The 26,088-nt window shown below is 45.6% G+C and overlaps 1 protein-coding gene across 7 annotated transcripts in view; it reads left to right on the top strand.

Annotated features, from left to right (window-relative positions):
• The first annotated feature begins 1,360 nt into the window (after window positions 1-1,360).
• ZNF596 (zinc finger protein 596) overlaps window positions 1,361-26,088 on the top strand; it is a 28,342-nt gene continuing 3,614 nt past the window's right edge. The window contains exons 1-5 of one of the 7 annotated variants that reach the window (XM_045535322.1): window positions 1,361-1,974; window positions 13,011-13,122; window positions 23,019-23,102; window positions 24,729-24,855; window positions 25,559-25,654. In XM_045535322.1, coding sequence (XP_045391278.1) covers window positions 23,091-23,102; window positions 24,729-24,855; window positions 25,559-25,654 — 235 coding nt within the window. In that variant the 5' untranslated portion in view covers window positions 1,361-1,974; window positions 13,011-13,122; window positions 23,019-23,090. Of the gene's footprint in view, window positions 1,975-10,225; window positions 10,252-11,053; window positions 11,072-13,010; window positions 13,123-20,082; window positions 20,888-22,210; window positions 22,698-23,018; window positions 23,103-24,728; window positions 24,856-25,297; window positions 25,708-26,088 lie in introns of those variants that run through there. The other 6 variants (XM_045535321.1, XM_045535323.1, XM_045535324.1 and 3 more) reach the window with 6 other exon arrangements.

The raw sequence follows: 26,088 nt of genomic DNA, 5'->3' as shown, positions 1-26,088 counted from the left end.
TGGACCCCGACTTCCACTCTGGCCAGGGCCCAGCCTCCTCCACAGTGCCAGCCATCTCTGGGAGGGTATGGCCAGGGACTCCTCGGGCACGTGTGGCCCAGCTCTGTGCTGCTCAGCTGACCCGAGTCCCCCGGCTGAACAGGGTCCCCAGAGTGTCACCAAGTTCTGTTTCTGCCACTCGGGGGACGTGGGAGTAGAGGGGCCAGAACCTGAGAGGTGTGGCCTTGGGTAGGGGAGACGTCTCCAGCCAAGAGATGGCATGGGGATGCCACCACCAGGCATGGAAGGTGCCGGCACATTCTAGAACAGTGTCTATCGGGGAGGGGGCTGGGTGGGGCCTGTGTTTTGATTCTTACCTCTGCGTCGCCAAGCTGGGGGGGTGCAGCGCCCTGTGCGACCAGGGCTCATGCAGCGAGTGTGTCCGCCGGCTGCAGCTCCTTTGTGGTCGGACCCGAGGGTCTGGGCACCTGTTGTCCCTGTCCCCCTGGGCTCGGCCAGGGGAGGCTCCCAAGGGGTCTCAGGACAGACCAGCCCTGCCACCCCTGCCAGGAGATGAGCAGCGTCCTGTGGCAACAGGCCCTACAGTGTGGCTGTGAGGGGACGGTGCCACAGCAGGCAGGTCCTGGTGACCACAGGTGCTCCAGCAGGTCAGCCAGCCGTGGGCAAGTGGCACTGACCTGGCTGTGCCCAAACGCCCGGGGGCCGGAGCCCAGGACTCACTGTGCCGAGAGGCTGCATCTGGCACACCGACTGGGGGGTTGGGGGAGACAGGATAGCTGTGCTCAGCACGTGGGCGGCAGGGACAGCAGAGGTGGTCACGGAGCTCTGCACCCACGTCCCGGACCAGAGCACAGCAAGGAAGGTCGGGCGCAGCCCCCGGGCCATGTGGCCCCCCAGCCCCCAGTGCTCCAGGCGTCCCGGCTTGGGGTGGGGTGGCCCTTTGCTGACCCAACCCGCTTGGCAGGTGGTGGGCGCTTCTCAGGTGGGGTCCTCTAGTGGCCGCCGGCGGCAGGGCAGGCGACCGCGGCTTCTGCAGAGCGGAGGCCCGTGGGCGCGACGGCCGCGCGGGCAGGTGTGCGGCAAGGTCGGCGGGCGGGTGGCCCCGTGGCCTTGCAGTGAAGGCTCCCGGGAGCCCGCGACGGCTGGCTGGGGCACGGCCGGCGGCGCTCCGTGCCGCTGTCCGCGGACGGTTCCCGCTCCCTGTCGGCTCCGCCCCTCCCCCCCGCGAGCCTGCGCAGAGCGCCCAGGTGGAGCGAGAGGACGCCCTTCCGCCAACAGCCGGCGTCCGCCGGGACGACCCCAGGCGCCGGTCCACGGCCCCCAGCCCACCCCAGGCCACGGCGGCGGGGGCTCGCGGCCCCTCCGGCCTCCAGTCCAGGTCCTGCTGGCGGCCACAGGCGAGCGGCCGCACTAGGCCACGTGCAGTAGCAGCAGCCGGCGGGCGGGCCCGCTTCCCACTCGGGGGGCCAGTACCCGGGTGCTGCGGGCAGCGACCACGGGCAGGTCCGGGCTCGGGGCCGGCGGAGCCGGGGCAGCCGGGCGGGCGTGCCTGGGCGGCCGAGCAGGAGGAAGGTCGTTGGCTTCCCGGTCAGCCCCGGAGCTGAGCTGCCTGCTCAGTGGGCGTTTCCAGCCATCAGCTGAGCCACACGGGGCTTCAGGAAGGCGCTCTGGTCTCCTGCAATGAGGACAGCCCTCACAGGTGGCCGATGTCCAGGCCCTTCCAGGCCCTGTGTGGGCAGAGGCCACCTCCCCAGCCCCCGAGGGGTTTCCGGGCTGGCCGGGAACTGGAAGGGCCCGGGGGGCAGTGGCTGCTCGGGGCTCTCGGCGTGGGCGTCTGGTCCTGCTGGGGCCCGGGGGACGCAGGGCGGTCAGCGTGCACGGGACAGCCCTGGGCGGGAGGAGGCTGCAGTGCGACAGTGACGGGAACCACTGCACCCTCCTCGAGCGCGGGAGAAGGCGGAGCTGCCGGTCCAGGTGAGTGGCCAGCCTGGGGCTGCCTCCGCCCTGGGGGCCCAGGCCTGTCCTCAGAGTGCTGTGCTCCTGGACAGCCCTGGCCAGGCCCCGTGTCCTCCAGAGACTGAGCCGGGGCCCCTGCCGGCCCCGGGTTCTGCCCAGAGACCTGGAGGACACTGGGCCTGGGAAGCAGACCCCTCTCCTGGGCACTCTGTGTGTGAGCAGTGGCCACATCTGCCGGGCTGGGTTTGGGGAGAACCGCATCTTCTGAGCAGCGTGTGCCCCCAGGACGCCTCCTGCCCTGTGGGGTCCAGAGAACAGGCTAGCTCTGTCCCGGGAGCCATGGAGCAGGGCTGGGTGTCTCCGGGAAGAGACGGGCATTGTCTTTCCAGCACTCACTGGGGACTGCTCTGGCAGAAGGCGCCTGGCTCCCCCAGGGAGAGCTCCTGCAGGCTCAGGGCAGAGACCAGGGCTCCGTCTCCTCAAGATCACAGGGACACTTGGGGACATGGGCCTGGGCAGTGGCTCTTGGCACAGGCATCCACCCCGATCTGAATGTGATCTCTGATAGGGGAGCCCCTCAGCCACCGGCTCCCCAGACCGAGGGGCTGGCACTGGTGGTGCCAGAGGGGGCTGCATGCCCCAGCACCGGTCACCAGGCTGGTGGTCAGGCCTGGCGTCTGCATGTCAGCCTGGGCAGGGCTGTGACTAGGAGACAGGGGCGCCTTTGACAGCACAGGACAGAGAAGCCCCACAGGGCCTTAGAGAGTCAACACACCCCGCGGGCCCAGCGGGAGGAAAGGGTGGCTTTATGCTGTCCGTGCCAGGCACCGCTGGGGGAGGCCCTGTTGGGTGTCCAGCTGAGAGCTCGGAGGGGCAAGAAGTCACTGCCCACACACTGCACGTCCCCGGAGTCCCCCAGCCCCTCCTGGGTGGAGCAACAGCCAGTTGGACACTGTGCCCTGGGGCTCTGGCCCCAGCATTGCCCCCTCCGGCTCAGCTCTGCCCCAGACCGGGTGTTTGGTTGGAATGTCCCGCATCTTCGGGACACATGTAAAGTGTGTGTGGATCTTTTAGCTGCTGTGTAGAACTCGGGCTCTGGGAGCTCACGGGGGCGGCGTCTTCGTATCTGCCTGGCCACGGAGCCCACTGTGTCCTCTCTCGCTGGCTCGTTCTCGCGTTGCTGAGTGTTGTGGGTACACATCAGTGTGTTCATCTGGTCGCTGCTGAGGGACATTTGGGTTGTTGTTAGGTTCTGGTGACTATGAGTGAAACTGTGATAAAATCCCGCACAAGTTCACGTGTGAGCTGACCTTTTCATCTCCGTTGAGTAGGACCCAGGGGTGTGGCTGTGTGCCACGTGACAGGTGTCGGCCTTGGTGAGACCCTGGGCAAGACACCCCTCCAGCCACTGCAGCCACCTCAGCCTTGGGACTGTCCTTTTCCTTATTGTAATGGCTGCAGCCACCCTGGGTGTGCAGTGGCGCCCCGCTGTGGTTTTCGTCTGCATCTCTGATGACGCTGAGTGTCTCTCCATGTGCTGTTTGCCATCCGTATGACTTCTTTGGGGACGTCTCTGGCTCAAATATTTTGCCCATGTTTTTACACTGGGTTTTTCCTTATTGTTCAGTTTTCAGAGTTCTCTGTACATTTCAGCTCTGAGTCCTTCGTTGGGTGTGTGTTCTGCAAATATGTTCTCCCAGTCGGTGGCTTGTCTTTCCATTCTCTCAACAGTGTCTTCTGAAAGGCAGTTTCCAGCATGTTGGTGAAGTCCAATTCATCCATTTTTTTCATCATGGACTGTGTCTGGATGTCATTTCTAAGAACCTTTGCCTAACCCAGGGTCACAGTTTTGCTTTCTCATGTTCTTGAAGTTTGTTGTAGATTTAATAATTAGGACTGTGATCTGTTTTGAGTTAATCTGGTGAATGGTGCAAGGTGTAGATAAAAGGGCAATTTTTGCATTGGGGTCACCGATTGTTCTACCTTCGTTTGTTGAAAAGAATCCTTTCTCGCCTGCTTGCCTCCTTGGAAAGCAGTGGGCTGCGTGTGTGCACACATGTGTGCACGTGTGGGGGCTCTCCCTGAACCCACCAGACAGTGCTGTTGACCCACAGTCTGTCCTCTTGCCAGAACTGTGCTCTTGTCACCCCGGCTTTGCTGTACGCCTAGAGATGTGTCAGCCTCTGGCTTTGTTCTGGTTTTCAAAATTGTTTGGCTTTTCTAGAGCCCCTGCTGAGTGAGGTGGGCAGAACCCGCTGGGGTTCTGTGGGGTCAGGCCTCTCTGCAGTCATGAACGGCAGCTGGAAGGGCCTGGGAGGGGCCTTGCTCACAGCTGCTCCTCCGGGACCCACAGTGAGGTCGTTTTAAATGTTGCAAAGCCTCACTAATTTGGATTAGTTGGGGTAGATCAAGTAGGAAAATGTTTTCTAATTAAAATTATGAAAGGCAAAGAGCCAGTTTAGAACCTCTTTGCAGTTGCCCAAGTGAGGGTCTGATGAATGTGCTGTGGGGTAGAGCACAGCCCTGGGTGCCCCAGCCCCCAGGCTCTGCCCAGCCCCCCAACCAGGCTCTGTCCCAGCACCCCCCCAGGCTCTGCCCGGCCCCCCAACTAGGCTCTGCCCCAGCCCCCCCAGGCTCTGCCCCAGCCCCCAGGCTCTGCCCAGCCCCCCAACCAGGCTCTGTCCCAGCACCCCCCCAGGCTCTGCCCAGCCCCCCCAACTAGGCTCTGCCCCAGCCCCCCCAGGCTCTGCCCCAACCCCCCCAGGCTCAAACCCCAGCCCCCCCAGGCTCTGCCCCCTGCGCTCCGCGCTCACACGCAGTGGCTGGTCGGGGTTGGGGGCTCAGGTCCTGACGTGGGTCCTGCACCCACCCTGCCAAATGCCCTGGGGGACCCCCACGCCCCACCCAAGACCCCTCCCTGTGGGGCTGCTCGGCCCGGGCCCCTCCCACACCGCAGGGCCCTGGGCGGGGGAGGGCTTCCCCCCAGACGGGGCGGGGTGTAGTTTGGGGGCACCACCTGGTGCCCCCTTAAGCCACCACCGCCCACAGGGGGACGTCCTGCTGGAACATCCATCACCTTCGAGCAGTTCCAGGAGGCACTGGAGGAGCTTGCCAAGAAGCGGTTCAAAGACACGAGCGCCCATGAGGCGGTCTGCGAGGTGCCCCGGCTGGTCGAGGGTAAGGGGCTGTCATCTCAGGCGGGAGTGCAGTGGCACGAACACAGATCACTGCTACCTTGAACTTCCAGGCTGGAGTGATCCTCAGCCTCCCAAGTAGCTGGGACTCCAGGCATGAGCTACCACTGCCAAATAACTTTGTATGTGTGTGTACAGATGTGTCCTTGCTAAATTGCCCCGGCTAGTCTTGAACTCCTGGGCTCCAGGAAGCCCCCTGCCTTGGCCTCCCACAGTGTTGGGATCATAGGCATGAGCCAACATGCCCAGCCCAGCATAAGGATTATTTTGAGCTGATTATTTTGAGACACTGCAGACACAGGAGAAGCTCTGAAAACAGGCCAGAAGTTACCTTTTTGTCAGGGAAATTTACGTCTGTGAAAGAGACCTACTTCCATTTGTAAAGGTGTCTTCTTCTCATACCAAGAAGAGGATGACTAAATCATGAGAGATTCTTAGCAATGCGGATGGCACCACTTAAGTCTGAACAACAATGCTTGCTCTTGCTTACCTTGCTTTTCCTGGTTACCTCCCCACTACTGACCCCCACGACACCCATTCTTTCTTTGTTTCACTGGAAGATAGTATGCAAACCTGAACTCAAAGCCACTTCTTGGAGATTTACTCATTTTTCTTTGGTGCTTCTTCCCATGCATACATAAGAAAACATTACTAAATTACACTAGTGAAAGCATGGTAATGTAAATTAAAATAAAACCCTAAGCCCCATGCCAACTGAATGGACCCCTCTTAGCCAAGCAAACCTCAGAGAAACCTTACAACTGAGTTCCAGGAGGTTAGATACAATTGACCAGCATTTATGTTAAAAAAAAAAAAAACAAAAACAGAGATGATAAGACTAACAAAACAGAATCCTTGTGACCATAAGATACTAAATTATTAACAGGATCCAACCCCAACTCTAACACTAACCCTAACTCTAAAAACCCTAACCCCTAACCACAGCTTTTGCCACTAAGATCAGGGACAAAACAGAGATGCTCACTTTCACCTCTGCATGCAACATTATACTGAACAACAAACCTGGAGGTAAGACATTACGTGACATCAAATTATATTACAAGGCTACAGGAACCCAAACACCATGGTACTGGTGTAAAAAACTGAGACAATCCACGGGAACAAAATAGAGAACCTAGACATAAAACCATCTACCTAGCACCAATTAACTGATTTTTGACAAAGCAGAAAACATACACTGAGGAAAGGAAGCCCTATTCAATAAACAGTGCTGGGAAAATTAGATATGCATATGCAAAAAAAGGAAACAGGGTACCTCTCTCACTATATACAAAAAATTAATTCAAGGTGGATTAAAGAGTTAAATGAAAAGCAGGAAACCATAAAAATTCTAGGAAAAACTTTTTAGACATCACCCAAGTCAAAGAATTTATGACTAAGACTCCAAAGTCAAATATAGCAATAACAGAAATAAATCAATGGGACTTAATTAAATTAGAAAACTTCTGCACAGCAAAGGACATAATCAACACAGTGAATACACAACCTACAGAATAGGACAAAGTATTTGCAACTATGCATCTGACAAAAGATGATATCCAGAAGATGCAAAGACCAAAACAAATCAGCAAGAATAAAATAAACACTGTCATCAAAAAGTGGGCAAAAGACCAGAACAGCAGTTTTTGAAAAGAAGATAGACAAATTGCCAAAAAACATGAAAAACTGCTAAACGTCGTTAATCATCAGAGAAATGCAAACTAAAACTACAATAAGGTACCATCTCACTCCAATCGGAATAGCCATTATTAAAAAGACAAAAAACAACAGATGCTGCCTCAGATGCATAGAGAAAGGAACGCTGATACTCTGGTGGGTCTGCAAACTAGTAGAACCTCTATGGAAAGCATTATGGGCAATCCTCAAAGAAAGAAATGTAGACCTACCATTCAATCCAGCAATCCCAGTCCTGGGTAACTACCCAAAGGAAATGAAGTCATTTTATCCAAAAGACACCTGCATGCTAATGTTTAGCACAGCACACTTCACAATTGCAAAGATGTGGAATCAACCTAAGTGCCATTCAATTCATAAGGGGACAAAAATCTGTGTATGTGTGTGTGTGTGTGTGTGTAGACACATACATGTATAAATATCACGGTGTACTACTCAGCCACAGAAAGGAATGAAATACCAGCCTGAGCAAGAGTGAGACCCTGTCCCTACTAAGAAAATAGAAAGAAATTAGCTGGACAACTAAAAATATATAAAAATAAATTAGCTGGAAATGGTGGCCTGTAGTCCCACCTGCTCAGGAGGCCGAGGCAGAAGGATCACTTGAGCCCAGGAGTTGGAGGTTGCTGGGAGCTAGGCTGATGCCACGGCACTCTAGCCCAGGTGACAGAGCAAGACTCTATCTCAAAAAAAAAAAAAAAAAAGAGATAGCGATTGAGACATTACCATTTTAGACAGGGCACTCAGGGAAGACCTTTCTGATGAGATGACATGTGAGTAGAGCTTTAAATGGAGATATCTGGAGGAAGAAAATAATTGTTGGGTATTTCTCTTTGGGGCTAGGCCACACATTCCAAGGAGGCAGAAGGCCAGGCTTGGTGTCTTATTCACTGCTATTCCCCTGAAGCCTTTGTGAGTGCCTGGCAGATGGTGCTCCAGTCATTATTTGTTAAGTGACTGGTTACAAACCACTGACCTAAAAACAGGAACAATGTCTCCATTGTATCACATGTAGATAGTTCATCCAACATACATTTCCTGCAGATTAGCTGTGTACTAGGCACTGGCCTTTGCAGCTTTTAGAGGCAGAAAGGGCAAAGATGAATTATAGCCCTAGGGAAGGATTTTTTTATCCAATGAGATTATAAACCCAGTGATATCACAGATACTAGCATGAGGATACACATATAGATCAATGAAATTTAACTGAGTCCAGAAACAAATCCATGCCTCTATGGTCAATTGATTTTGGACAAGAGCTGAGACCATTAAATTCAACAAGTGATGTTACACAACTATCCACATGCACAGGAATGAAACTGTACCCTTACATCATACCATACAGAAAATTTTAACTGAAAACGGTCCAAAAGCCTAAATGTAAGAGATAAAAACATAAACTCTACAAGAAAACATGGACATAAATCTTCATGTCCTTGTATTTAACAATGGTTTTTTAGGCCTGACACCCAAAAGCACAATAAGTAAAGAAAAAATTTTCCTCAAAATTTCAAACTTTTGGAAATGCAAAGACACCACCAAGAAAGTAAGATGACAACCCACAGAAGCACGTTATATATCTGAAGAGCGTCCATGATCCACAATACAGATGGAACTTTTAAGACTCAACAGGAAAAAGACAAACAACTCAATTACAAAATCAATGAAGAACTTGATATATACTCAAAAGAACTGAAAGCAGGGACTTCAACACCCATGTTCATGGCAGCATTATTCACAATACCAAAAGGTGGAAGCAACACAAGTGTCCACCAACAGATGCGTAGATAAACAAAATATGGTCCGTCCACACAATGAAATATTATTCAGCCTTAAAAATGAGGATATTCTGATACATGCCACAACAAGGACAAACCTTGGGTCATCATGCAAAGTGAAACAACCCAGGCACAGAAAGACAAACATGGTATTCTTCCACTTATGAGGTATCTAGAGTGGTTTCCAAGGACTGGGGATAGGAAATTTATGTTTAATGACTCCAGAGTTCCAACTGGGGAAGACGAAAGAAATTCTAGAGGTGAATGATGGTGATGCTTACACAACAATGTGAATGTGGTTAAGGCCACTGAACTGTGCACTTAAAAATGGTCAAAATGATGAAAGTTGCGTGTATTGAATTATAAATAAAAAAGAAATGAAGTACTGATGTATGTTGCAACATGGATGTACCTTGAAAACATCCTAAGTGAAAGATACCGGAAACAAAAGAACACATATGAGTCCATTTGTACGGAATGCCAAGAACAGGCAAATAATCCACAAAGACAGAAAGTAGATGGGTGGTTGCCAGGGGCAAGGGGAGCGGGAAGGGGAAGTGACTTCTTAATGGGTCTGAGTTTCCTTCAGGGATTAAAAAAAAAAAAAACACCCTGGAACTAAATAGATGGTTGTACAACACTGCCAATGTACTACTTTTCACTGAATCATATACCAAAAATAGTTAAAATGATGAATTTTTAAAAGGTACTTTCAAATAATTATATACATTGTCATGGTGTGCAGTGCAGTAGGACTTTAATTACTTAACTAGATTGATTGATGATGTAAATATAAATATTTAAACCTGACATACCTTGCAACTGGTGTGTACACACACACACACACACACACACACACACACACACACACGGCTAGGGAATATAGCAAGGTAATATTCGTTTCAGTAAATTCTTATGAAATTTCCATGCTCAATTGTACCACTTGCCTTTCATTTAGCAATATTTCATTTTTCTTTACTAATTATCCCAAATATGAGCTCTGTTTTTAGCTACTGTTTCCTTGGCTTATAAACTGAGTGTGATTCTCACAGATGATATACCAAATTTTTTTGTCCTTTGAAAAATCACGTTATGAACTTTTCTACTGTTAGATTAGATAGCACAACTGCCATGACTTTAACAATGTAGCTGGACAGCCTTGAAAAATTTGGTAAGAGTGTGCACTGGATGGATGGGTTGACGGAACCTGTATAAAAATCCCTGAGACACCCAAGGCCCTGCCGTAACCCCGAAAGGGAGAGCAGAATAGACCGCCCGGCGCCACCCAACCGCACCCCGCCGGGCCGCGCCGGTCCCGCCTCTCCACCTGCGGCGGCCCCGCCCCTCGGGCCGAGGCCCCGCCCCACGCCGACTGCACCCGGGACTATGCCCGCGGCGGCCCCGCCCCTCGGGCCGAGGCCCCGCCCCACGCCGACTGCACCCGGGACTATGCCCGCGGCGGCCCCGCCCCTCGGGCCGAGGCCCCGCCCCACGCCGACTGCACCCGGGACTATGCCGGCGGCCCCACCCCGTGCCGGCCCCTCCTCCTTTGGCCGAAGTTTCGGCCCCCTCCGCGCGCAGTTTCCGGTTGACCCGGAAACGATTCTCTGGAGCCGAGGTCCAGTCTGGTGAGTGCGCTCTGCTGTCTGTAGTCGAACTCTGTACCGCAGCGCGCTCCCCGCCCGGTCCTCCACACCTGGTGTCGGGAGTCCCTGCGGACGTCTCGGGCCCCGCATCCGCCCTTCCGCCGGCGGGCAGTCTGGCGGCGCCCCGAGGCGCTCCAAGGCCTTTTGCGCCGATGGTGTGGCAGCGTCTGTGTCCCATTCTGGTTACGGTTAAAACGCCCCGGGGTGGTCCTCGCACGGCCTTTCTGCCCTCTCTTTACCGTCCACCCGCCGCGTCCCGCGCCGCGTCTCGTCCCTACTCGGGACGTGGACTGTCGCCCTTCGTCCCCAGCCTCGCCCCTCTAGGTCCCTCAGGGCAGTCCTTGGATTCTGCAGAGGCCAGTCCGCCCCCGAGGCACCTCCCCATCCGTGGCCCCTTGGGGCTGGGTTCTGCGGCTCCCCAGCCTTCCCCTTCGGGGTCACCGCCTCAGGGAAGCCCCTGAGCCCGGGGCTGAGAGAGGGGACCGGCCCTGTCCTGTGACACCCCTTGTCCGTGCACAGTTCCCTGCCACGGGCTCAGTTTACCGTCCCCGTTTGCATTCCTGTGGATGTCGAGGTGGGGCAGGGGATGAGGAGAAAGAAGACAGAGCCAGCTAGGGAGAGAGAAAAAGGGAGGGTAGTTTAGAAGACGGGAAGTGGGTGGGTGTGAGGAATGTGGAAAAATAGAGTTAAAGAGAGTAACCTGGACAAGAAGCAGTAGGATAAATGAAAATAGAAAAAAATGAGATCAGCAGAGAGGTGGAGGAGGAGGCCTTGACTCCCAGTAGCAGAGGGCAACAGAAGGGTAATTCCCAAATTCATTAGGTGGTTTTCTAATTCCCAAATTTATTTTACGTTTTAGATTTAGTGTGTCAGGTTCAGATCATGAAGCCTCAGTACTGCTCTAGTCTTAATTATATATTGAAAATATTTTTTGTTGTTTAGTAAATACTTTTATACTAACAGTGTGTATTTGGTAAGGGTATTGATGATTTTTTTTATCTTAACAGTCAAAACAAAGTTTAAAAAGTCTAATATTCAATAACTTCCTTTCTTCTCACATGATCTTTTAATTAAATAGGCTGTGGGATAAAGTTTCCAACTAAGTATATGATCTCTTCAAGTTTTTTGGTCCTGTTTTCTGCAAATATTAAAGAATGAGCTGGATTGTACTGGGACTTAGTTCCAGCAGATCCCATATGTTCATCATGAATAAATTTCTCAGAGATATTACCAAAGCTGACCTTTATGTTTTTCAGTGCCAATAATTAGGCCTTTAAATGTTCATATTTTTGTTGGTTTAATGTAATGTTCTGGGAAAGAGAAGTTAAATGCTTTTAATGAATATGATTAAAACCATGAAAGACAAGTTGCTTTTGCTCAGGAGTATGACATATGATCTGGTATCTTTAGGGGCAGGGATGATAAGGGCAAACTCTGCCACTCTTTCACGCAGACTTTGTCATTCTTGTGAGGCCAGTGCTGGTTACTCTCTACTAGCTTTTCGATTTTGCCTTTCCACCTGACCCAAAACACACACATACTGATACGACGCAGCTGGATAGGGAGGAAAGCAAGATTCTTTAAGCACAGAACAAAGATCTCTCTCCACTGAGGAGCTAGCACTTCCTTCTGGGAAGGGAGCTTGGAGAAGGAAGGGCAATGCAGTTTGGGCATTCAGGATCCAGCGATAGGAGAAAACCTGGGAAGCTCAGGAAACAGAGGAAGGAAAAGCCTTGCCCGTTCTTACCTGGTGACCTTGTGTTTAGTAGGTACTAGCAGAGACTGTGGGCTCTGACTGCAAGGGTCAGCCCAGCTCATATACATACAGCTGCTGAGTAGAATGTGGGCTTCACTAGGGCGAGAAGGCATTATGAGGGAAGGTGCAGGAGTTTATTGTCTGGACTTCCTGATGCTTCTGTGGAAAGCAGAAGACTGTCTTTTTTACATGTTGAGTTCTGTCCTATGTGTATGACAGTGGTAATGGAAGGGGGCATGTTGATTGGAAGCCCTGAAAGGGATATTCCTAATACTCAACAATGACTTCTCTAGACTAAGAAAGAAGATCAGAGAAGGAAAATGAGAAACAGGAATGACATTTTCACTGGAAAAAGTTGTTATTGATTGTTCTGTTCTTTCCTTCCCAGAATGGTGTTTGTAGAATGTGCTAATCTCTGACTCTCAAGTATCCTGCCTAACACATTTCGTAATTCACCCATAGCCTTCCCTTAACCCCCTTCCGTTGTCATACCAATACCATCGTACTGTGAATCAGTGACATAGAACTGCTGAAGTTCCATTTGTGGGGTTGTATGGGAATGGCTTCACACCCCAGCATGGATTAGAGATGAGGGCGGGCCCCATTGTGTCAGTGCGGTTGGACAGTAGGGGTTATTTAGGGGGCCCTAGATGTGCTGCCAGATATCTGTGGACCAGGATTAAAGAAACCACACATATCAGTAGTGAGTTATTAAATAATATGACAACTGGAAAAGCAGGTTGATGAGGGGAAGTTTGTTCTACCTGATTACATGATGCATTTCAAGCTTAACAAAGCGAATCAGTGTGGATCTGGCCTCAAAGTAATGATTTGGGATAGAAGGAACGTTTAGAAACTGATAGCCATAGCAGATTAAGGTGATATTTCATCTACATCATAGAGTGTGTTTTATCCCATAATTGCTTTTTAAAAATGGAATCAACCTAAATGTCTAACAGTAGAAAGTTTTGTGAATTGTTCATAGCACATCCATTCCAAGGAGACCTTGATGTTCATGGATTTGTAAAGAATGTTGCATTGGCTGTTTCTTAGCACACTGACTGCGCTGCAGATGTCTGAGGGTTCGTCCACTTTGGGTAAGTTGAGTTTTAATTGCTGGGTCAAGGAGTAGCGCATTTCGTATTGTAATATATTCTAGCAAGGTGCACCCCCAAAGCTGCATAGATACCCTTATCTACCACCAACATGTGAAGTTTCCCTACTGCTTTAACCAGGACTTAATACTATATGTATATTTTTTGTAGATTTGGATAAAATGACAACTCGTTATATTTATTTCCATTTCACAAATTACTTGTGAGACAGAATAAATTCCATTTTTTATAGATATAAATATGCAAATTGAATTGTTCTACTTATTTTTGATGTATTTTAGACACATTTTATATTGTTTAATCGTACACACACACGTGCATACACACACACTTTGGTATGTTTTTACGTTGAAAACAAACTCCTTCCTTCATGCCCTTTGACTTTTTATTTTCCTTAGGAAGGCATGACCTATTTTATATGATTAAAATAATATGTTTCACTCAGTCCTGATATTATATTGTTTAATATTGTGTTTTGAATATTTGACTTATTTTAAATTTTCAAATCATATAGGTTTAGGTGAAATTTGTCATGTCTCCATCTTTTGCATTTTGGTTGTATCCTCACCCAAAATTAAAATAAAAAATTGTCTTTTAGGCTACTTCTCATTTTTTTAAGTGAAGTACCACATGTGACTTTTAAGTTTAGGTTGCATTGAATTTCTACAGTTACTGAGGTTTGATGTCACTGTGTCCTCCAGTCTAAGATTTGGTTTGCCAGGTTTTATTCATGTCATTTTTATGTGCCCAATAAGTTTCTAAGTTTCTTTACATAGGACTGCAACTTTATTTCAAATGAGAGTCATAATGTTTTGCTGTTGTGAATAAAGACTGATTTTCGTGTTTTTGATTAATTTATGAATTATTGCCACTAAACAGGAGATACTAATTTCAGTAAATTTGGAATAGTTTTGCCCACTTTTTAAATATTAGTATTAATAGTTAAAATAGATTCACCTACTTTTTTGAGTTTTCAGTCATATCATCTGAGAATAACTAAAGTTTCAACTCTTTGACTGCATTTTTATATTCTCTCTCCTTTTTTCTCTTGTCTTGGTCTGGACTCAGGCATTCTGTGTGGTGGTGAATGGCAGCAGCCCTAGCTAGCCCCTTTTTTTCATCCTTACCTTTAGTGGAAGTACATCTGTTGTATACTGCTAAATCTGTTTGTTGAAATTTTCTTTTTTTTTTTTTTGAGACAGAGTCTCGCTTTGTTGCCCGGGCTAGAGTGAGTGCCATGGCATCAGCCTAGCTCACAGCAACCTCAAACTCCCGGGCTTAAGCGATCCTACTGCTTCAACCTCCTGAGTAGCTGGGACTACAGGCATGTGCCACCATGCCCGGCTAATTTTTTCTATATATATTTTAGTTGGCCAGATAATTTCTTTCTATTTTTTTAGTAGAGATGGGGTCTCGCTCTTGCTGAGGCTGGTCTTGAACTCCTGACCTCGAGCGATCCACCCGCCTTGGCCTCCCAGAGTGCTAGGATTACAGGTGTGAGCCACCACGCCCGGCCTACAATGTTCTGTTATTATTTAACCACACATGTGATGGCCAGGTGGCCAAAGTAAACAGCTAAATGGCTAAAATTGTATGAATAATTTTTGCAGATATACTCAGTAAAGATTGTTGAAAGTCCTGAGGACAGGCTTATTTTTCTCCTCTAGAAAAATTTACATTACAGAGGAACTATAAGTGATTTAACATGTTGAAGACTCTCACAAATCCCTTTTAGAGATAGACTCTGATATATAATTTATGTATTAAAATAGGCTAATTAGATTGTTCTCCTTATGTAGGACTGAATGTTTATTTTCAGTTTACGTTTTCTTGGAAGTTAATTTACCCTGCATATTCAAGTTAATGAGAATAGAATTCTTCCCATTTCTTACATTTTAAATTATTGCTTTGAAATAAGTAGATGGTCTGTTTTAATTACCAGTGTTATTTTTTTCATAATTTTATTCTCAAAACTTTTATTTGATTTCTGTCAAATATGTTTGTTTATTTCATTCTTTGGTCATTTATTTAATCGTTTTATTTTTTTAACTTTTATAAAAATCTACTTATTTTGTAACAATTTGAAAAGTTAAATAACTCCTGTTCTCTTTTTTCTTTTCTTGGTTTATAACTGTTTTTAAAGTTTTACATTTCTTCAAGATTACAGTGGTAGCCATAATTCCATGGTTTTGACTACCTTCAATCTTCATGGTTATCATGACTCTAATTGGAACACCTCTTTGATTTTACTGGACTCTATTCCTAAACACATTAACTGCCATGTGAATTGTATTTAACTCACACTAGTTCTGAGTCCGGGGCCTTGTGAAGCAAATGTAACTCACATGTCTCTTCATCTTGGGAACCACAAAAACTATTTTTCCAGTTACAGATAACTCATGCACAGAAAACAATAAAAAAGAAACAAATTTTTCATTAAATTGGAAAAGATCCTATTGGTTTTGAAGTTTTTATTCTATTTTCGTAATAAAACACCACGGCCTCAAGGAAGAAGTTTTTTTTTCTAATGTAGCAGTCTCTGTTAAACTGTCTTTGTCGGTTGCTTGATTTGTTTGGACTGCATGATTATTGCATATTTTCATTTTGATTTTAATATGTGATAAAATCAAAAGTACCTATGGCCTATTTCATGTACTGTTTTTTGAAATCAGCTGATATTTTCTCTGGGTCAACTACACAGTCATATTTGACATATACCCACTGGTATATTGAAGTGAAAAAAAGAGTCTTTATAATTTGGATAAAGGTTCAATTTGTATTTACTAGTTATATGTAATAAGTCTTCAATATGCCTACTCTTGTTATTGCATTACAAATATAATGATCTTAGAACACATTCTTATTAAGTCCCCCTGTCAAAGTTAAGGAATTAGCACTTTCTCTTTGGATTTCTAATTATGTGTTTTTCCAACATATATTATTAGCTACGTACACATTTGTGAATATCATATTTTGGTATTTAATTTTTGCTAGGATTATGGGCTTGACTCCAGATCCAAACCCAGCATGTAGCAGACCCACCAAAAATGTACGTTAAGCCCCCAGCACTATTGTAACCCCCATGGCCTGTGGCCTCTGCCATCTGCCCTGCTTAGCCGCTTGAGATGTGGACATCTCCGCTGGCATAACTCAGCGGTGGCTGTTGGTGGATCTCATCCTTAGTACGTCCTATTGGCAGGGGGTGGCCCAGGCCTGCACAAACTATTTCTGGGCTCCTTGGAAGACTTAGAAATTTCTGAAACTGCTCATGAGGGTGGGACGCCCTCTGCGTGGAAAAGAAAAACAAACTGCAGGCCTCTAGATCCACATCCATCTCTCTTGGCACCTATAGTGATTTAAACGTAATCGGGATCACAGGGGCCTTGGATGCCCTTCTTACACCTCCATTGTCTGCAGTGGTGATTCCCAGACTGCTGAACCAAGGTAGAGAATTCTGAGGAGGCTGGTGTGGGTGGGGACACCTTATCCAGCATTTCGAGGAAGGTAAGAGTAGTTTGTGGGCCCTTGAGTAGACTTAGAAAAAATTTTGTAGTGGCTCTGTTGGGCCAAGGAAGCCCGCCCTGCAGAGACTAGCACCAGAAGTTGATGGAGATTTGGTGGGACATGCGGATTTTTTTGTGAGGCTCAGGCAAGCCAGGGGTGTCATCTCTGAGGCTGTAATGCCTGCTTGGTGGGTCTTTGACTCTGGAGAAGGCCTTGGAATCACTCAGAAGGCCTGTATACCTGAAGGACACTACACAGTATAGCAGGAATCTGGGAGCAACCATGTATATGTATGTTGGGGAACCCTCCATAGTGACCTTCAGTGAACTGGATAATCTCTGTGTACAGAGCAACCACAAAAATCATCCTTAATAGTAAATGTATACCTAAAATATTAAATAATAGCATAGTATCAATATTATCATAATGAGATTAGTATTGCTGCTAATAAGAATGATGATACACCTAAGGAGATGGGAGATTAGAGGACAGACTTTTCCAGATGGGTAACACGGTACTGATACTGGGCCTCATGGAGTACTTTGGAGTCAGAGTCTTAGATTTGCACAGTGAAACATGTTTTAAGGCAAACACAACCAGCAGGAGGGAAAAGAAGACCAACCTGCAGGAGGGCATGGGCTAATTTGGAAAGTCCTGTGCCAGCTCACCAAAGAGAGGCCTGTGAGGTAGAGGAGAAGGGAACCTATTGTAGGGACTCCCCTGTGCACAAAACCCACAAAATTCTTGACTTCGCCCACCTAGCTGACTTGTAGAGAATCCTTGAAAGGAAGGCAAGCCTCTGCATCCACATCCAGCACACAAAGGCCCCACCTAGAATGTGCATAGAACCCCCAGGACTATCTCAGTCCTCTCTGCCTGGCTTCCCTTCTGCTGTCTGTTCCACTGAGCTTCCTGGAGACACAGGTGCTTTGGTTCATACTTGTCATCACAGAGCTGTTCAAGGAGGTCATCCCCCGTGCTCCCAGACCAGCAGTGGGCTCATGGACCTGCCTGAGCAGTTACCAGGCTCCCTGGAGGACAGAGAATGTTGCAGTTGCTGTGTCAGGTTGGACCAGCTTGTCCTGGGCAACTGAGTGGATGTTGGACATTTCCAGGTGTTCAGGCAGGCCTACAAAGCCCTATTGGAGCCTCAGTTGTTGGAAGTGGTGGTCCCAGGCTCGTGAACTGATGTACAAAATTCTGAGGAGGCTTGGGCTGGCTATGTGTATGTATATTGGGGAAAGCTCCATAATGATATTCAGGAAATCGGACACTCTATGTTCACAGAGCTGAGATATTCAATGTGTGACAACAGCCATAAAAATAATACATGGTAACACATGTAATAACAAAAATAATGATGGATAATAATAGTGATGATGGGCCGGGCGCGGTGGCTCACGCCTGTAATCCTAGCACTCTGAGAGGCCAAGGCGGGAGGATTGCTTGAGGTCAGGAGTTCGACACCAGCCTGAGCAAGAGCAAGACCCTGTCTCTACTTAAAAATAGAATGAAATGATTTGGACAGCTAAAAATATACATAGAAAAAATTAGCCGGACATGGTGGCACATGCCTGTAGTCCCAGCTACTTGGGAGGCTAAGGCAGTAGGCTTGCTTGAGCCCAGGAGTTTGAGGTTGCTGTGAGCTAGGCTGATGCCACAGAACTCTGGGCAACAGAGTGACACTCTGTCTCAAAGAAAAAATAAAATAATAATCGTGATGATGAACATGATTCATTTTAATATTACTGCTATTACTAGTAATAGCAATAAAAATAGGAGTTAGGAGATTAGACTCCATTAAGTGAGTGAAACAGTCATGATTTGTGCAGTCGAGGGGCAGTTTGGAGTCAGAGTCTTAGGTTTGCATACTTTTAAGTGTCCAGTAGCCAAACGTGAACGGCAGGAGAGGAAAAGAACACCAGCCTCAAGGAGAGTGTGGTGAACATACGGATGGATGCACCGCTCTGGCTGGATTATTTTCCACATTTATGCCATTTAGACCGTTTCAAGTATGATTCTGTAGGTGTTTAGAAAGATGAATGCTATGACAATTATTTCCCACATTCATAAATTTATTTGTAGATTTCAGTATAAATTATCTCACATTAACAGGAGAACTTTGAACAAAGGCTTTCACACATAGACGACATTCATATTGCTTCTATCCCACGTGAATTTTCTTGTGGTGCTTAAGGTTAGAGCAGTTAGTAAAGGCACTCCCACATATATGATATCCAAATGGTTTGTCTCCATTTTGAGTTCTCTTGTGTTGAATAAGTTTTGAACAAAGGCTTTCCCATATATTTGACATTCATATAGTTTCTCTCCATTGTAGATTTGCTTATGTCATTTAAAGAATAAATCACTGAAATCTTGCCCACATTCATTGTAGGGTTTATCTCCAGTGTACATTCTCTCATATTGTCTAAGGTTAGAACAATAACTACTTTCCCCCATTGGAGACATTCGTATTATTTCTCTGTAGTGTGTATATTCCCTGAAAGCTATTTTGTATTGATTACGGTCATAGTTTCTCTCCAGTGTGGTTTCTCCGCTGTCAGTAGAGGTGCAAACTCTGACTAAAATATTTCCCACATTCCTTACATTTGTAGTTGATAGTGTTGCTTTCCAGACTGAGGTAGCGCATGCCAAGTAACTGCTGAGTTATGAGAGACAACTTTTCTATGCATATTGCATTTAAAAGGCTCCTACTCTGTGAAACCAATGCTATGGATAAAAAAAAAAAAAAGACTTTTAAAAGTTTAACTCCATACATTTTTTCACTCATTTCTCTACATTTGTTCTTTGTGTTGATTATTCAGTGTGTCCCTCCAGTTAAAATCTTCCCAGTCTTGGTTTCAATATTCACTGATTCACATGGTATTGTTACTCTCATTTAGAACATAGGATTTCTTTTTTTTTTTTTTTTTGAGACAGAGTCTTGCTCTGTTGCCTGGTCTGGAGTGAGTGCAGTGGCGTCAGCCTAGCTCACAGCAACCTCAAACTCCTGGGCTCAAGCGATCCTCCTGCCTCAGCCTCCTGAGTAGCTGGGACTATAGGCATGTGCCACCATGCCCGGCTAATTTTTTCTATATATTTTTAGTTGTCCAGCTAATTTCTTTCTTTCTTTTTTTTTTTTTTAGTAGAGATGGTTCTCACTCTTGCTCAGGCTGGTGTTGAATTCTTGACCTTGAGCGATCCTCCCGCCTCAGCCTCCCAGAGTGCTAGGAGTACAGGCGTGAGCTACCATGCCCGGCCAGAACATAGGATTTCTGTTTATACTTTCTGGCATCTCAACTGTGGGATTTTAGCTGTAATTTTGAAGTCTTCATCATGTCTCACATGCTTGTTAAATAAGCCCATATGTATTTTTTTCATTTTAAGATGTTAGATTACAGATATTTAAAGAAAACTTTGTATTAAAAATAGGCAAACATTTATGCTGAGACAGTGTTCTGTCAAATGTTGCATTCACGTGATTGTCCTACCCTTCTAACTGTTCCCATACGCAGGCTTCTCATGCGGAGGGCTCTCATGAAGCTCGCTGCTCGCGTGCCGTTTAGAGGGGTGGTTCCTGCAGACACCCTGCATGGGAGTTACCTTGTCTTCCAAGTCTGCATTCGCTAACTGAAAAAAATGGGAGGATAAAACTGTTACAGTGTACGTTGAGAAATAATGAAAATGTTTTAAAAGTGCATTAAGCACATGTAAATATGTTTTGGTATTGACCTTAACATAAGAGAAAGAATTAAAAATGGAAATTTATTAGTGAGCAGGATGACATTTTTAGGAGATTACAAAGCAATACACATTTTCAGGATGTGAATAAGAAAAAATAAAATAAGGATGGAAAGGTTATGTTGTGGAGGTCAAATAATGTCAGTCAAAAACACAGGAACTGGAAAAGGGTACTCTGTGAAAGTGTAGTTCCAAGGAAAATACGAAAATTCTTTGGAGGAGAAACAAGTTCTGAGGAAAGAACAGATTGATAGATGAATAGATACTGATATATAGCAGTAACTCCTGGCATTATCTGACTCTGCTTTTCAGAAATAGTTTAGGAAGTCTGAAGTGGATGTTACCAGGTCCTGCTCCGTCACCGAACAGGCATTTCCTTGGGCTGATCTACACGTGTCTGACTGGGGGATCCTTTTCCTTCACTCGACTTCTCCTTTCCTTTTTCCGGTTGGGAAATCTCATGTGATTGGCAGAGTTGATATTCTGAGTGTGGATTAAAAAGGTACATGATTTCTGTCCCAAGAACTTCTGTCCTAAGAACAAAGCATGATCCTTAAGGTCAGGGTAGGCTGCCAAGGGGGGGAAATGTGAACTTTGAAAGGAATTATGGCATGAGGAGAGAGGAGACCATGAACGCTGGGAATGCTGAGGGTCCCTCTGCAGATCAATAGAACTATCTGGCCTTGCCCCAAGGGCACTGCAGCCTCCCGTTGCTGTTGCTAACACCCAAACTCAAAGACAGAATGAAGAATCTCAGGAATTCAACCAGGGAAGAATTCATATTTCCTCAATGAGTTGAAACTCATTAAACATAAAATCCACCAGAAAACTGTCAGTTGGGGAAAAACAACAATGTGTACTGTCCTGATTTTAAAAGTGTGATGGCTTTGGCTAGTGCTGCTTGTGAGGCAGATGTGAATACTTCCAAACTGCATATAAGTAAACTAAAATCATTGCATTTTGTATGCTAATTAACCCACGGCACTGAAAAAGTTATTCAGTTCCCCCTGACCCCAAACTCTTGTCCCTGCCTCACATCACGTGTGTATTTTGTTCACGTTCGTCGAAACCTCTGTGGAATTATTCACTAGCACTGGTTTCCCAGCCTCATGTGAAACTTCACTCCCTTCCCAATCTGCCCCGCTCATCTCTGGGATAGAGCTGTCCTCAGACATCTTGGCTTCAGCACACGGGGTTTCAAGCAATACCATTTCCTTAACTCTGACTTTAGTCTGTCCCCATGTTATTAGCTATCAACCAAACAAGTTAAGAGTTTGTTTTATAATGAGGTGGATCAATTAAATAATTTATTCCATGTTGGAAGGATAAGTGGTCCCCATCCTCTAAATCTGGTCCTTAAAATCTCTCAGACCAGAAGGTTATAGCAATGCATAGACCAAAAAGTTTTGCATGCCCTCTCAGAATCACAATCATTGCTGTTACCTCCACAGTGAGCAATATATCATCCCTCATTTCTACCCCACCCACATATGTAACTTCTCCCTGCAGACTTCCATCAGCATCACTTTAAATGTTCTTCATGGAACTCTTTGGTGATCCCCAACACATGTTAGCCTCCCCTTCCCTTCCTTGTTCCCTTAATTGTAACTCTGCAATCTCTTGATGTCATCCCTGTAATTTATCATTATAAATGTCTTTTTTTTTTAATTTTTGTTTATTTTCCTCACTGGTCTAATTGCAAAAAAAATAACCCCTGAGTGCTATGATGAGGCAAGTTTCTCTTTAACCATTAGTATTGAATTATAAATCCAGAGAGATTGCATGTTTGCAATAATCTAACCTACTGAGATGGCCTGTCCCCAAATCCCATAAGTCAAATAATTATCTTCTGATCTAAAATTAATTTATAGTTAGTATCCTTTCATTTCAGCTTGAAGAACTACCTTTAGCATTTCTTGTAAGATAGGTCACTAAATTGATTAACCCCATCATAGAATGGAATCTGAAGTTGCTTCATTGATAAACAAATTCTTGCAGAAGAAATCTATAAGTCAGAGTTGAGGGAGTGATATTGCTAGAAACCCCATGTGGTGGAGACAGAATGATTCAGAAAAAGTGTATCCAGAGGGCCAGGGGCAGGGAAGAGGAGGGATGGAGTGAGGCTCCAGAGGGCTGGGATGGATACTGGAGAAAGACTGCAAGTGCACAAAGGAGGAATAATTCTCAAATTCTACAGTGTTTCCTGGATGTGGAGACCACAGTTTACGTGCGGCCTGTGGCAGAAGAGCACCATGAACACCTTCTGTTATAGCCGATGACATGGGGACAGACTGAAGTCCAAGTTAATCCAGGTCCTTGTGATTTGGAATCATGGAGGGAATTTAAAACTTCACAATTCCAAGGGCTTATTAAGACTCATATAAAACTCAGTGATTTTCACATTCTTATTTCTAAAATCAAGGTATTTATATCTTCTTTATTAGCAACAATAATCATAGTCTTCTGACCCTGGAAGAAAGAGGAGAGGCTGCTCCTGTTTCTCTTAGAGCACACTGCGTGTCCCTGTTGGTTGGACTGGGGCTGCTTTTAAGTGACAGTTTGGGGTTTTGGGACAGGTAGGTCTGGAGACTGGACAAAACTAGAGTGTCATTGGTTTCTTTCATCTTCTTCAGATTTTCCTCGTGAGTACTTGGAGTGTGTGAGTGAAAACCCAGGAGAAGACACTTGTTGGCTGAGCTAATACAATGCAGTCACGGGTAAGTGGGGAATCCGTCTTTCTACCGAAATTGTACCCCTGTTGCCAGCCTATGGGCAGGTTTCTCCTATTAGCGTGGATGTTCTAAGTGCATTCAGAGCGATTCAAGGATCTGAGCTCCACTGAAGATTCCTCAGGTCTCTGGAATCGTCATACTGGCTCAAAGGCTCAGCAAGAAGTAATCTCCTTCAACATTACACTAAGGTGTTCCAGGCTCTACTAAGGCTGTATATTACAGAAGAGATGTGAGAGGTTTTGTTTCTCTCATCCAGCCTAAGGCCTTGTTGGGGAAAGAATTCACTCATTAACCATGTTATTGGCAGGAATGGGCCTAGGAGTGTGGTGAGTGCTGTGATAAAGATGAATGAGAGCAGAAGGTTACAGGCCACAGAGAGGCAGATGTTTTCCCAGGTGAGCTCGGTCAATCCAGTTGTCACGTGCTGGAGGAGGGTTCTATACCATTGAAGTGAACGCAGATAGGTATAGGCCAGAGAAGACAGTGAGGAATCATTCATTTATATTCCCTGTTTTAAAAATCTTTAAAGGTTGGATAGAATATATTTGCACTTTTTGGAAAACTTCTAAAAAAAGAAAACTATAGTTCTTGCTATTACTTTTGTCCCCAAATTAGCCTTTGTTCAAATTTAATAACTGGAAGCAATGTATAGGGAGTATTGTTTCCTTCATTTTGGCTGTGCATGTAGGTGAAGGAGTATAGGAAATGGAGTAAATTTAAGGACCTGGGGAAATTTTTGAAGTGGAGAGAGCAGAACAACAAAGGCATTTTTTTCCCCCCTGAACATAGAGACAAGATGAAGAAACAAAAGAGAGGATGATAGCTGGTGTTTGTTGGTTGCAGAAGAAATTGAGAAAGGAGTCCTGAGACCATGGGAAGGATTAGGATGAGACTGTCCTTCAGTCCAGAGGTCTTAGAGCTCCTGGCTTGTGCTGCTGAACCATTTATCCTTATCTGTGAACAACAGAGTTGTGTAGAGATGAGAGGCTGCATCTGCTGATTCTACCTTATGTGTAAAAGTTGTACAGTCTACAGAATTCTTCAGCGTTCTCAGTCATTTAATGAATAACATACCCGTGACTTGTATCTAGAAAATGTTTGACACATGGGAAGCACTTTACACATTAGCTCATTGGATCCTTCAGAACTCATAGCAGGTCTTTATTTCACTGATGAGGAAATTGAGGTCCCATAAGGCAGTATCTAACTGTAGTCATGATTAAAATGTGACAAATCGTGGATACTGCTTGTCTTGTGATGAGTCTATAGATTTTGTTGAAGCTGATGATGACGAGAATTTTAGTTATAAGTTTCCAGGTGCAAATTTTATGATTAGTATCTGGAAGTTATAATTACAAGTTTATTGGGGAATCTCCAGGTTATATTATGTCACACTTCATGTGATATTTCTTTATATGAAATCTTCTGTGTGAACATATCTGAAAGCCAGATTCACAGGTTAGATTGAGAACAATGTGACTGGAACCCAAATACTATTTGCGCTTTCTATTCGTACCACCCCCACTTTCTTAGTACTGTCACTTCAACCGTGCTCCACTGAACATTGGCAGAGATAGCCCATTTTGGAGCAGAGTGTTCATAATGTTTTAGGAATCCATGACCTTCGAGGATGTGGTTGTAGACTTCACACAGGAAGAGTGGACCTTGCTGGACATATCCCAGAGGAAGCTGTACAGAGACGTGATGCTAGAGAATATTAGTCATCTGGTCTCTATTGGTGAGTCTCTTAATATGTAGGATGTATGTATGTTTACAGTTATTCATTCTTCCATTGATTAATTCATTCCACAAGTATTTAGAATAGCTTTCCCACCTATCACTTCAACCTCTGCCTTTATACCTTCATAACTCTCACAACTACCTGCCAGCAATTTGTTTCTTTACTTTTCACTTATTTTAATTTATCATCTCAACTAGAATCTAATCTTTTTGACTACAATTTAATGTTCTTCTTGCTGTTCAATCCCCAAAACTCAGAACAGTGGTGGCAATTCACTGTCTTTGAATGGATAAATAAATGTATTTATTTTTTAAAGATAACCATTCTGTTGTACAGACTGTTTCACACAGAACCTAGATTGTTCTGATAGAGCTTATGTTTACTGGATTCTTTTTGGATATAATATTCAAATACTATGAAAACTTGTAATTTTCTACTGATTGAAAATACTGAAGACCCTGCAACCTGTCTTTGAACTTAGTCATAGCCGTTAGCAATTATAGGTCTTCAGCGTCTTTGGGAGCAAGTTCAAGAGCTATCCCTTTGCTCATGAAGGACTGTCAGTGTTTTCAAGGTACTTTTCCTGGGCTGACCTTCGATGGCTACCTTAGTCTTCCTCAGTATTATGCCCTGTGCTTGATCACCATACACAGTTATCAGCATAGAACTCAAAATCCATGCGTCTTTTCCCCACAAACAGGCAAACAGTTCTGCACATCAGGTGTGCTTTCCCATTTGGAGCCAAGAGAGGAACTTGCAAGAGAAGGAATAAATGTTCTGCAAGGCCAGAATCCAGGTGAGCTCCAAGAAGCAGTGCTTCAGTAAAAGGAAGAGGAGCATGGGCAGGGAGTGAGTAGGCGCTAACAGTTATCAACTGAAGATTTCTTAAATTAGTGATATTTTCTGAAATGTAGGCAAAGGCATAAGGGAAAAATTCATGAGATGTTGTTATTATGCCTTGCAGGCATCAGTTTCTATTCAAGTGTCTCTCTGTCATTGTCTTTGGCTTCAGTAAAGGGGATGTCTACGTACTTATTGGAGTTAAGCTTTCACATAATGACCCTTGTCATGATCCTCTTTAAAAATTTTCCTTTTTTCCCCAACTTACATGTTTAGTTTATTTTTTTCATGTCTTGAAAATGTCAGTTGTCAATGTCCTATATTTTACTCTTTAGAATATCCTTTATTTAACCTTCTTTCCCTGTCTGTGTGTCAGTATTTGACATATAC

This window comes from Lemur catta, chromosome 22 (genome assembly GCF_020740605.2).
Source record: "Lemur catta isolate mLemCat1 chromosome 22, mLemCat1.pri, whole genome shotgun sequence".
NCBI lineage: Eukaryota > Metazoa > Chordata > Mammalia > Primates > Lemuridae > Lemur > Lemur catta.
This window is presented reverse-complemented; position numbering and strand designations above follow the sequence as displayed.